Source organism: Schistocerca americana, chromosome 2 (assembly GCF_021461395.2).
Source record: "Schistocerca americana isolate TAMUIC-IGC-003095 chromosome 2, iqSchAmer2.1, whole genome shotgun sequence".
NCBI classification, from domain to species: Eukaryota; Metazoa; Arthropoda; class Insecta; order Orthoptera; family Acrididae; genus Schistocerca; species Schistocerca americana.
This window is the reverse complement of record NC_060120.1, coordinates 748628635-748642586: the sequence shown is the minus strand read 5'-3', so window position 1 is coordinate 748642586 and position 13952 is coordinate 748628635. Positions and strand designations below refer to the sequence as shown.

The 13952-nt window shown below is 42.4% G+C and overlaps 1 protein-coding gene across 1 annotated transcript in view; it reads right to left on the bottom strand.

Annotated features, from left to right (window-relative positions):
* Positions 1-296: 296 nt before the first annotated feature.
* Positions 297-13952, bottom strand: part of LOC124594923 (chromodomain-helicase-DNA-binding protein 7) — a 310905-nt gene continuing 297249 nt past the window's right edge. The window contains exons 39-40 of the mRNA XM_047133415.1: positions 10766-10939; positions 297-3893 (exon numbers count right to left, since the gene is read on the bottom strand). Of these exons, the coding sequence (XP_046989371.1) occupies positions 1674-3893; positions 10766-10939 (2394 nt within the window). The 3' untranslated portion in view covers positions 297-1673. The remainder of the gene's footprint in view (positions 3894-10765; positions 10940-13952) is intronic.

Sequence of the window (13952 nt, the reverse complement as noted above, 5' to 3'; positions counted from 1 at the left end):
TAAAGTAATTCTGCCTGAGAAGCATACTGATGCATATACCGAAGTTTGTGGAGAACAGGAAAGGTACGTGAATAGTTGCATAACAATTTACATGAAAGACCAATGTCCTCAGGCTCATGATTAACAAAGGAGAAATATTCTTGTTAAAGAGTGTTTCCATTTTTTGCTGTGAAGATCATGTTCAAATATTTTCCCATGTAACATTAAAAATTATTCAGGAAGGGACCAAATTCTTTTAACATATGGACACTACGAAATTGGGATGTTGCAGGTAACTAGATAAACAAAGGCTCTAAAAAAGAGTTTATTTATTTATTTATTGTAACACTTACCTCTCTTCTTATATATTTGACACCAGGTTACAGCTGAAGCTTTGTCTCTGATCACTGCTTACAAATTCCTTCATAACCATGTATCAAGACCAAATGAAAACAAGGAACATAATTCAGCAACTACAGCATGCGATAAATTTCATTAAATTAAACACAACAGTCATATGAACGAAATGAGCTGCCATTGCAATATATATATATTTTTTAAACTTAGCAATCTGACTTCATGCAATTCCAACTTCTGTGATGTGCTAATACTCATAGTCTTTGTTTGTCTCACAGACTTTACACGGTACAAACGAGCAAAGCTCATAATATTAAATGCAATCCAGATTAATTTAAAAAATAAATAGTGCACAGGTTACGACGTATCTTTGAGTTTTCTGGGGGAAATTTACTCAGTTTATAAATTACTAACTAATACTAAGTAACAACAGTATGTATTTCCTTTGCTACAATTATTGTTACAGTTAAATAAAACATCAGCCATTCGAACATACCCTTTACAACCGTTCGCATTCATTTTTTTAAATTTTTTTTCTTTTGTGATTCGAGCACATTCTCATTTTACACAGATGTTGAATATATACATAGTGACGTGTTTGCGGAATTCTGTATAATGTAACATAATATATAAGAACAGTGCACTGTCTGAAAGCAACAATACTGATAAATGATTGCCAGCACATTCTAAAATTTTAGTTCAGGTAATACAAAACTCAACATCTTTTTCTCACTTCCACAAACGCAATAGCATATATTATGCTAAAAACCACAAGTAACTCTATATTTGAGATTACAGGCAATCATTCACCAACACATTTCTCTCACACTGTGCCTGACAGAATTACAATACAGCAAGATAAATATATATATATTATATTTATATTTTTTTTAATAGATGGATGTTTATATATGAACATGTGCAAGTGTGTGTGTGTGTGTGTGTGTGTGTGTGTGTGTGTGTGAATAATACAAACATGACAGTGAACAAAAGAAAATAAAGGACAAGAAAGCAAAATAATAATATTCACATGTGAATATAAAACTTCATTCACACATGAAAACAGGTTTCCTCACATTTCTGACATACTATTTATGGCAGTTATGTACGATGAGCGGGGGAAAACAATTTTCTTCTTAACATTCCCCCACCCTCCAATTTGAAAATCATGTGCTCAACTAACACAGTACATACACTACACGTTATGGTTGGAAAAGGCTATCACAGAATGCACAGTCAATAACATTAAAATTAAAAAAAAAAAAGACAACAATACAACCAAGAGTACTGATGTAATGTGAAGTATTAAATTACACAGGGACAGAATACTGCCAATGCTACGTTTCCTCAGATTCGCTAGGTCCACCAGTGCTTCCACCACATCCTTCTACAGCTTTCTCCTCTGCTGCACCAACCTCCACTGTGTCATGTTCACCACTACTTTCTGCAATGGCAGCAGCAGCTGCAGCAGCGGCTGCTGCTCTAGCTGCTGCGGCTGCCGCTGCACGACCAGCACTGCTTCGAAGCACCTTCCTTTCTACATTTACAGTCTCACCCACTTCCTTAGATTTCTTGGCACTGCGGGACCGGCGACTATTGGAATTAGCCGCTGTAGCTGCTTGCTTCTGAGGCTTTGCTAACTCCACGGGAGAATGTTCTGGTTCTGGGGGCAGTGCAGGTGCTACTTCCTCTGGCAAGAGAGGAAGAGCTGTGCTTGTATCAGCTGCATTCCCCCCACAATCAGCATCTGTTGTAAGAGGCACCGGTTGCTCCTTCAAGCACGGTAATGCTGTTTCTGGAGTGATGGTTTTGTCATCACCATCCACTATTTCTTTAGAGTCATCTTTTACTTCTTCCTGAGCTGTCGAAGGTAAAACAACATTAGACGCATTAAGAGCTTCAGACTGAGTGTCTGCCTGATCCACTGAAACATCAGGTGCAGGTGCAATAACGGGTAGAGTCTCTGTTTCTGCACTGTCACTAACATCTTGTGCGGCCGTATCAAAAGTGTTTTTAAATGGTGGGTCATGTACATTTTCCACCTCTCTAGAGTCAGTCTCATTTGAAATCTTAGACCTTTCTTCACTTTGGCACACATTATTAACACTTGAAAAACTCTCTACAACGTCTTTGTCCGTGGCATTATCACAGGATTTCTTATTCATTTTGTCATCTCTATCTATTCCCTCAAGTGAGCTTCTGTAAAGGTTTTCAAGTGTATCTTTCATTTCCACATCACAAGTACGCTTCAGCCATTCCTCATTATGAGGCAACAGATTCGTTACAAAATTGGGAGTTAGATTTTCTGCTGAATCTTTTCTTTCTAATTCTGCCTTCAGTTTTTTCAAAGGCCTGTCTTCTGCCCTAAAAGGATAATCTACCTGTGGATTTTTACTCAAATTCTCTGCAACATCTTTGCGTTCAGCATCCCTAGATCTTTTCTCACCACGTAGCACATCAATGGTCTCTTTCCGATCAGACTCTCTTGATCGTTTCTCATTCCTAAAAGCATTTTCTACAGAATGTACTCTACTGAGGCTCTCCAGCAGATGAGTATCATGCGGCAACAGAAGCTGTTGTAACTGCTGCTGTTGTGCGCGGTCAAGAATGTCCCGTGTAGATGAACGTTGATGCCTGTGACTGCTGGTATTTGATGACAGTGAAGACGACGTAACAGTAGTTGCACGTGACGTGCTCTGAGTCTTATGACTCCCAGTCCTTGTCGACGATGATGCAGATGTTGACGTTGATACTCCTGACACACCGAGACTCCCATTCAACAAACCACACTGCTGAGCTAGACTGTCATATGCCGAAGACATGGAACCTGGTTGCATTGAAAATGGATTTAGCCCACCAAGTCCAAGAGGAGTGTACAGGAGACTTGGATTTGGGAAAAAGAAAGGTAATGCAGAAGATGGAATACTTGATGAAGCAGATGACACAGGTGGTGGTTTTGTGGAACTATGGCTGCGCTCAGTGTCAGCTGGTTTTCGATTCTTTGTTTTGGAGGCTGATCCCGACGCAACAACGCCAAGGTCACTTCCATCCATGCCTGCTAATGACGGCAATCCCAAGTTTGCTAAATTTGCAAATAAGGAATTTGTCAAGTTCATGTTATTAAGATTTCCAAGTCCACTCATACTCCCTAAAGCACTCATGTTTGGCATTCCACTGAAGGGGAGAAGCAATGGATTATTTTTTGGGTCAAAACCACCCAAAGATAATCCTGACAGTATACTACTGGGATTTAAGCCAGCTGCTGAAAGTCCACTTAGCCCTGCAGTTGCCAATGAAGGGAATGGGATTGATGATGCCACTGATGTTCCTAGATTGGGCTGGCTGACGGTTGGTTGATGCCCTGGTGGACTGGAGAGCAGAGGTGGTCGTCCAGGGCCTTTCTTCCTCTCATTTGCTGGTACACGTTTCTGCAAGTCATGTGGGAGATTACCCCTCTCTTTGACCAGTTCTGCCCATTTTGGATCAACATCAAACATTGGATTCTCCAGTAACCACTGTGCTAAACGTTTCAGCTGAGGTGCTTTATTCCCAGTCATCTGTAAAAAGAATAATAATTTCAAGGGTGAAAATATGCAAGATAAATGACCACTTCAGTCAAACCACTGTGCTGCTCCTGGAAAAGTAGTTACCCAAATTATCACAATGAAATTATTTTATATAGCAATTACTTAAATGAAACCTGGTGAATGGCTGGAAGTACTCTGACTGATTCACATGGAGATTACTGAAAAGCTAAGATCAGGTGTTGGTAAATCCAGGGGTGGCCTTGACAAAGTGGGATATTACAATGGACCGATGCAATTCGATTGCAGAGAATATACAATGGATAATCTGTGAAGACATTGCAGTTGCTGCTGCCCAATTCTGGGTGAAGACCACTGAGTTCTCCACTATTTTGTTTAATTATATATAGATTGTAAATTAATTTTCCCCTTTTTTATTGAATTACATGTAAATTGTAAATTAATTTTCTCCTCCTTTATTCAACTTTGTATCTTGTACAGTATGCAAACTATTGTTTTAGCAGTATCCCCTGATAATTAACAGTTATTACTATAGCTTTGTACAGCTTCTGGCTCTACAAAATAGTGCTACATATTCCATCACTGTGATACATCATCAAAAAGGAGAAGATAAAATCCATGCACTATGTACAAAAATATTCAAAATTCCAAGGGCACAGTATAGGCAATATAATCAAAAGTAGGGTTGAAACATACAAACTTGGAAAGGCAAATAATATTCAACCAACTGAAGGTACAAGCAGCTAATGTAAAATTTGGGATGTTTAGCACAAAATTCTTCCTTAAGGATGGGGGAAACTGGGCCACCGAAGGCAGATCAATCAGATTCACTAAGGCAATCCACCACCAGACATTAGCCAAAACGTGTTAAAAACATCACAACAATCGCTGTGTCATTGAAAAGCAGGAACTCTTACTGATTATAATGGTTGGTACTTCAACAAAGTGCTGACTTCTTGAGAGCATCAGCTGATGGAGCAAAGCATATTTCCTGAAAGACTGATGTAGTAGTTGTATTCTGCAGCCCAAAATCTGATTTGATGCAGCTCGCCACATTACTTCGACATGACCATGTAGCTTAGAATACTGCCTCAACTTTCTGAGAACTCACTTGAAAAATCGCTCAGTTTGGCCTCCATACAGGACACTTTCTAGAGAAAGCAATAAACTATCTTGCAAATTCAGTTCTTGCAGAACTAAACAATAATTATTACTCTTTTGGAATTTTCTGGGGGTATACCAAGCCCTTTAGTCACGTGGATTATAAAATTCTACTGAGAAAACTATGGTGGAATAGTGTTAATTTCTCACATAGTTGGAACTCGTACCTCAACTACGAAAAACTAAAGTTCATGTCAATAAATGATACAACAGGAACAAGACTTAATACGTTATGGTGAAATAATAAAGGTGTTGCTCTGTGAAGTTCAGTGTTTTCTCCACTCCTGCTCTTGATGTAAATATATAATGTATTTGGGACACTGCGTGATGTTTGCTCATAATGAAAGTGCAGTGGTAAAGAGTGAAACACATTAATACCAGACAGCTATGAGAATAACAGGAAAGGCTTACAATGAAGCGCAGCAAACAACGTTGTGTTAAATCTGCCAAAGGAAAGTAACATCACTTGGCACTAAAGGTCTTCCCCTTGCATTGATAGTCTTATCTTAACAACAGAAAACTGAAGGTTGCATTAGAAAGTGATACACAGAAGTAAGATTAAATAAACAGTCAGGAAACATTAAATGTGGCGTGCAGCAAGGTTCAGTACTGGACTGGGCCCTCGCCTCTTCTTGTTCTCAATAAGTATTTACTGAGGATATTGGAAGGGTCTTACGAAAATGTAATGTTTGCTGATGACACAAGTACACAGATAAAAAGTCGAAACACATCCACACCAGAAATACTGAGGAGTATTAAGACAACTGGCTTACAAATGGTTCACAGTTTACACCTTGATCCTCATCTTGCAAAATCTTGTACTATACAATTACAAACAAATAAAAATGACTTACAAGTGCTACAAATATAGATCAATGGGTGCACACTGGTTGAAGTTCTAAGTGCAAAGCTCCTAGGCATTAATATATACAGGCAGATGCAACATGGCAGACAAGACTTCTAGCACACTTTCATTAAATAGTGTCCTATGGCAGGATCTCCTGGGGCGAATGTAAAAAATTATATATTGCACTAAAGCACATAAAAAGAATAAAGTTGATAACAGAACACTGTGCAAAAGCCTCTTTAAGGACTTACAGTTTCTTACACCAATATACAGATACTCATATCTCCTAATGGTGTTTGTGGTTGGAGGCTGAACTGTAAAGTTCACAGCCATATACTAAAAGCAAAAACAATTTTCATATAGACTGTGCATTCATTTCTAGGTTTCTGAATGGAGTTTTATATTCTGATGCCAAAGTCAGCAATAAGTTGGTTACTGACAGAAAATTGAAAAACCCAGATATAAAAAATTATGAAAAAGAATAAATTAGCAGTTCCTGGCTCTTCCACTTAGCAGCGTATTTGGACTTGTTTATATTAAACAGCTTTTGGCTTTGCAAGCAGTTAAGAAGCTGACTTTCGTCTATGTTCAGTTACAAAATATTTGATGGACACAGCAACCACTGCTGACCCCCCTCACTTATACCAATCAGCTCATGGTGACACCCCTTCTCCCTCCCCCCTTTTTTTAACGAGCATTATTTTTTTTTTTTTAAATAGCTCTTAGTATCCTAAGATCTATAATGCAATTTATAAGTAATTCTCTTAATTATCAGTACGACTAGATTAGTAGTACTCGTAATGCATTACTCTTAGCCTGCAGTGGTTTATAGTGCTCATTAGAGTATACCTTGACCAGTTCCCAGATCTGCCTTAAGGCTCTAGCGACACAAGTGGCTGCTTAAGATGCCAAGCTGAGAGGGGCCCAAGTACAAAATCTGTACACGAGATGTACTTTAATTACTAACAAAAACTAACGTGGGCGGAAGTATATGACAATAGAAGCAAAAATATTGAAGTAAACATGAATCCAAAAACGAGCCATTTGTGAGATAATTGTGAATATGGGATTAGAACATCACTGCCTTCAATATTAAATACTATCCCAATTGACATAAACCACTAAATCACCAATTCCTTGAAGAATTGAACACCCATGTATAAAACATCAAGTGTCTGATTACTTTACAAATGAGTTAATTTGACATTACGCATGTAAGCGAGAAAAAGTTTAGAAAAGGTTTGAAATTATGCTTAAGTTACATTGTAAGCCACTCTCACTATTAAACAATGGATGAATATAATCTGGGTGCAAATTATGTTGTGAATAGAGTCGGTAGTAAAGAAGTAATATATTAAAATGTCATACTTAATGCTGAAGTTTCATTGCTAGTACAGTGAAAACTGTAGTAACTAAGTGATGAACTTTTAAACCTTTCAAAATTTTATGGGGGGTGTCAGTGAGAAAAAGTTCTTTAAAGGTTTGGAATTAAGTGTAAAATTTACTAGGAGTTGTTAATTGCTCTCATTCTCAAATATTGTATGAACAAAGTCTTGGTATTTGAACTCAGTCAGTCAAGTTGCTTGAAGACAAACACACAGTTTCAAACTTTAATATTTGTATTATTACAAGGTGCATTCCAGTTCTAAGGCCTCCGTTTTTTTTCTGATTAACTACTCACCCGAAATCGATGAAACTGGCGTTACTTCTCAACGTAATCGCCCTGCAGACGTAAACATTTTTCACAATGCTGATGCCATGATTCCATGGCAGCGGCGAAGGCTTCTTTAGGAGTCTGTTTTGACCACTGGAAAATCGCTGAGGCAATAGCAGCACGGCTGGTGAATGTGTGGCCACAGAGAGTGTCTTTCATTGTTGGAAAAAGCCAAAAGTCACTAGGAGCCAGGTCAGGTGAGTAGGGAGCATGAGGAATCACTTCAAAGTTGTTATCACGAAGAAACTGTTGCGTAACGTTAGCTCGATGTGCGGGTGCATTGTCTTGGTGAAACAGCACACGCGCAGCCCTTCCCAGATGTTTTTGTTGCAGTGCAGGAAGGAATTTGTTCTTCAAAACATTTTCGTAGGATTCATCTGTTACCGTAGTGCCCCTTGGAATGCAATGGGTAAGGATTACGCCCTCACTGTCCCAGAACATGGACACCATCATTTTTTCAGCACTGGTGGTTACCCGAAATTTTTTTGGTGGCGGTGAATCTGTGTGCTTCCATTGAGCTGACTGGCGCTTTGTTTCTGGATTGAAAAATGGCATCCACGTCTCATCCATTGTCACAACCAACGAAAACAAAGTCCCATTCATGCTGTCATTGCGCGTCAACATTGCTTGGCAACATGCCACACGGGCAGCCATGTGGTCGTCCGTCAGCATTCGTGGCACCCACCTGGATGACACTTTTCGCATTTTTAGGTCGTCACATAGGATTTTGTGCACAGAACCCACAGAAATGCCAACTCCAGAGGCGATCTGTTCAACAGTCATTCGGCGATCCCCCAAAACAATTCTCTCCACTTTCTCTATCATGTTGTCAGACTGGCTTGTGCGAGCCCGAGGTTGTTTCGGTTTGTTGTCACACAATGTTCTGCCTTCATTAAACTGTCGCACCCACGAACGTACTTTCGACACATCCATAACTCCATCACCATATGTCTCCTTCAACTGTCGATGAATTTCAATTGGTTTCACACCACGCAAATTCAGAAAACGAATGATTGCACACTATTCAAATAAGGAAAACGTCGCCATTTTAAGTATTTAAAACAGTTCTCATTCTAGCCGCTGGCGGTAAAATTCCATCTGCCGTACAGTGCTGCCATCTCTGGGAAGTATTGACAATGAACGCGGCCTCATTTTAAAACAATGTGCATGTTTGTATCTCTTTCCAGCCCGGAGAAAAAAAATCGGAGGCCTTAGAACTTGAATGCACCTCGTAAGTTAAACTTTAAATGTAAGATTATACCTTTTCATGAGTATATTATTACTGCACTTATAAATTTTTAAATTCAGCTATTAACTACAAGAAATATTCAAAATCAAATTTTTGTTGCCCTTGGAAGCCATTAGATAAGACACCAGGTTAAACAGTGTATTACACTATGTGATCAAAAGTATCCAGACACCCCCAAAACCAGACTCTTTTCATATTAGGTGCACTGTGACGCCACCTACTGCCAGGTACTTCATACCAGCGACCTCAGTAGTCATTAGACATCATAAGAGAGCAGAAAGGGGTGCTCCGCGGAACTCGCGGACTTTGAACATGGTCAGGTGATTGGGTACGCACAAAAGCATACAAGCCGACCTCGTCTGTTGACTGACAGAGTCCGTCGACAGTTGAAGAGGTCGTAATTTGTACTAGGCAGACATCTATCCAGACCATCACACAAGAATTCCAGACTGCATCATGATCCACTGAAAGTACCATGACAGTTAGGTGAGAGGTGAGAAAACTTTGATTTCATGGTAGAGCAGCTGCTCATAAGCCACACATCACACTGGTAAATGTCAAATTACACCTCGCTTGGTGTAAGGAGCATAAAAATTGGACAATTGAACAGTGGAAAAATGTTGTGTGGAGCGACGAATCATGGTGCACAATGTGGTGATTGGATGGAAGGATGTGGGTATGGCAAATGCCCCGTGAACATCATCTGCCACCGTGTGTAGTGCCAACAGTAAAATTCGGAGATGGTGGTGGTGGTGTTATGATGTGGTGTGGTTGTGTTTTGCATGGAGGGAGTTTGCACCCCTTGTTGTTTTGCGTGGCACTATCACAGCACAGGCCTACATTGATGTTTTAAGCACCTTCTTGCTTCCTACTGTTGAAGAGCAATTCGGGGATGGTGATTGCGGCTTTCAACATGATCGAGCACCTGTTCATAATGCACGGCCTGTGGCGGAGTGGTTACAGACAATAGCATCCCTGTAATGGACTGGCTTACACAGAGTCCTCACCTGAATCCTATGGAACACCTTTGGGATGTTTTGGAATGCCATATTCATGCCAGACTTCAGCGACCAACATCGATACCTCTCCTTAGTGCCGCACTCCATGAAACTTTCCAGCATCTGATTGAGCGTATGTTTGCAAGAGTGGAAGCTGTCATTGACACTAAGGGTGGGCCAACACCTTATTGAATTCCAGCATTACCAATGGAGGGTGCCATGAACTTTTAAATCATTTTCAGCCAGGTGTCCGGATACTTTTGATCACATAGTGTATGTGTACCAAATGAACATAGGTAAAATCAGATGATTTTTTTTTTTGTATTTCTGGCCCCACTTTCTCTGATGGAATGTGAAATTTGTAAGTTATAGAATTAAGACATTTTGTTATTAAACTAAAAAGTAACAAATTTTATATATTCATTCTTTCCATTCAACAGATAGAACATTTTTATTGGAGGCAGAAAATGCAGTAGGTTGAGTTCTTCCTGCTTTCATAAAAGATTTTAAAGGTCGCAGTTACCAAATGCCACAGGAAAGGCAAGTGATGCCTTAGGAAATGGAAAAGGGAGGTATGAGGAGAGATGGAATTTGATGTACTCTCATGTGTACAAATGTGAACTGAGCTTGTGGAAAGGACTTATTAAATACATTTGGAAATCTGAACAATAACACTAATTTTCAGTCCAATACTACTATGCACAAATCTATTGATGACGCATGATAGTACCAGAAATGGTTTATTGATCTGATATTCAGTTAGCAATGGCGAGCGTGCAACATTTGGACATTACGGCCATGGTAAGGGTGAAATGCTGGGATAGTAACAAAATGGCTTAGAGCGTATAAGTTTGGTTGTCTCAATTAGTCTAAAACATATTTAGATAAAAGATAAAACCATTACTGAAATCTTACCTTTTTGCCTGTCAGCCTATTTATTACTGAAACATTTTCCTCTCCAGTGAGTTTTTTCCAATCCAGAAGAGATGGATCAACCCTTGGTCTTCTGCGCCTTGGAGCAGTCAGATAATCTGAAGCAAGTGGCTGTTCTGGAATAAGTGATGTCTGTTCAGCCAGCCACTTATTAACCTGTGTAAAAGATGAATGTTGTACACACAAAATGCTTTAAGCAGTGATTCTGATGTCAAATGCATTAATGTAAGAACAGCGATAAACTAATTTTTTCACTTCTATGGATGTGTTTTAAGCAGTGATTCTGGTGTCAAATGCATTAATGTAAGAACAGTGATAAACTAATTTTTTCCACTTCTATTTCAAAATATACTTTACATTTCTTATTATTTACTCATCCAGTCTCCCCAAATCAATTGTGCACACACACACACACACACACACACACACACACACACACACACACACACACACTTCCTGTATCCTCCCGCCCACATCCATACTTTTCTCTCGCCGCCCACTCTCATCCTCTTTTCTCCCTTTCTCTCCTCCCATCCTCCCCCAGACCAACAACATTCACTCTCTACCTTCACCCCCACCCTCATCATGCTAACTCCACTCTCCCTCTCCACCCCTTGTAGTGTGTTGGGATATTTATTTACTGAGCTATGTAATTAGTGTGGTTATGTAAATCTGAAGAAAAAATTGAGTTGTTGGACCACTGTTCAAAGTTACAGATGGCAACAGTGCATTTTTCCAAACCTACACTCCACAGAGTGTGGGGGGAGGGGGGGGAGAGAGAGAGAGAGAGAGAGAGAGAGAGAGAGAGAGAGAGAGAGAGAGAGAGAGAGAGAGAGAGAGAGAGAGAGAAGAGGTGGGGGGGGGGAGCAACGGGGGGGGGGGGGGGGGGAGAGAGGGAGAGGGAGAGAGAGAGAGAGAGAGAGAGAGAGAGAGAGAGAGAGAGAGAGAGACAAGAGGTGGGTGGGGGTGGGGGGAGCAAAGGGGAGACAGAGAGAAACAGAGGGGGGGGACAGGGTACTGTGAGGGAGGGGGGCACGAAATACATGGGATGGGATGGGGCGGGGGGGGGGGGGGCTGCTGCAAGAGAGAGAGAGAGAGAGAGAGAGAGAGAGAGAGAGAGAGAGAGAGAGAGAGAGAGAGAGAGCACCGAAGGGCGGGGGAGAGGGAGAGAAGGCCGCCGATTGGGGGTGTGAGGGAGAGGGTGACAGGCCCGTGGTGTTGTGGGGGGGGGGGGAGGGTGACAGGCCCGTGGTGTTGTGGGGGGGGGGGGAGGGTGACAGGCCCGTGGTGTTGTGGGGGGGGGGGGGAGGGTGACAGGCCCGTGGTGTTGTGGGGGGGGGGGGGAGGGTGACAGGCCCGTGGAGGGAGGGCGGGGAGGGAGACAGGCCCGTGGCGTTGTGGGGGGAAGGTGGTGGGAGGGAGACAGGCCCGTGGAGGGAGGGGGGGGGGAGGGAGACTGGCCCGTGGAGGGAGGTGGGGGGGAGGGAGACTGGCCCGTGGAGGGAGGTGGGGGGGAGGGAGACTGGCCCGTGGAGGGAGGTGGGGGGGAGGGAGACTGGCCCGTGGAGGGAGGTGGGGGGGAGGGAGACTGGCCCGTGGAGGGAGGTGGGGGGGAGGGAGACTGGCCCGTGGAGGGAGGTGGGGGGGAGGGAGACTGGCCCGTGGAGGGAGGTGGGAGGGAGGGAGACTGGCCCGCGGAGGGAGGTGGGGGGGAGGGAGGGAGACAGGCCCGCGGAGGGAGGTGGGGGGGAGGGAGGGAGACAGGCCCGCGGAGGGAGGTGGGGGGGAGGGAGGGAGACAGGCCCGCGGAGGGAGGGGGGGAGGGAGGGAGACTGGCCCGTGGTGGGAGGGGGGAGGGAGGGAGACTGGCCCGTGGTGGGAGGGGGGGAGGGAGGGAGACTGGCCCGTGGTGGGAGGGGGGAGGGAGACAGGCCCGTGGAGGGAGGGGGGGAGGGAGACAGGCCCGTGGAGGGAGGGGGGGGAGGGAGACAGGCCCGTGGAGGGAGGGGGGAGGGAGACAGGCCCGTGGAGGGAGGGGGGAGGGAGACAGGCCCGTGGAGGGAGGGGGGAGGGAGACAGGCCCGTGGAGGGAGGGGGGAGGGAGACAGGCCCGTGGAGGGAGGGGGGGAGGGAGACAGGCCCGTGGAGGGAGGGGGGAGGGAGACAGGCCCGTGGAGGGAGGGGGGAGGGAGACAGGCCCGTTATTCATTTTTGAATCTCCTATTAAAGATCCCTTTGGTTTTCTTCTAATTCAAGTTTTCTTTTCCATTCACATTCTTTCTTATAAGCAGCGTAATTTTGCATGTGCTTGCTGTCCATATGAAATGAGCTGTGTGTTAATGGGCACAGAAAGTTAATGGGGCTTTCCTTGAAATGCATCTCTCACTGTCAAAGCACTGTTTAAAAATCCTTTGGTCATCACTGCCATGTCTTCTAACATGTGCTTCAAAATGGAAAATCCTCCCTCTATGTCCGCATTTCCATGGGACAATGTAAGAGAAGGCCTACCACATGTCAAAACATTTGGTTACTATAACTCTATGGATAATGAGTCTTTTTGAGATCAGTAATTGTCAGGGGTCATTCCACGTAAATGAGGAAGCATTATCAAAAAATTAATTTTTCTGTGGGAATATTTTCCCCCGCTACATATGTAGTTTGGGCATTGAAGTTTGTTGGCAAGATTGATTTTTCCCTTCGAAACCTATTGTTTACTTGTGGGAGCCATTGTTTTGAAGACTATATTGTTGAGTTTGTTCTTGCAGAAGATTTAATCAATTTAAAGGTAAGAAAAAAACATCATTAAATTTATTATAATTCTTTATGGTTTATATATCACTTTAAAGTCTTAACTTCTTTTTTTACATATATTTTTTGAAGCAAACAATTTAAGCAAAATATAGCCTATTTTGCAAAATTTTTGATGTGTCCCGGATTTGGGCCTAGGAATTATGTTAATGTCCCGAATTTGAGTATACAAACTATGGTCACCTTAGAACATGCTGTTTCTAAATTATGTTCCCAGAAATACAGTGCCAGTCCAACAGCTGCTGGGTATCTCATTTACTTAGATGAAAACGAAAAATGTTTATGAACACTATCAGGGATGATCATCTTAAAAACATTACAAATAACTTCCGTACTTTTAATACACAGTCACTGGGAATAT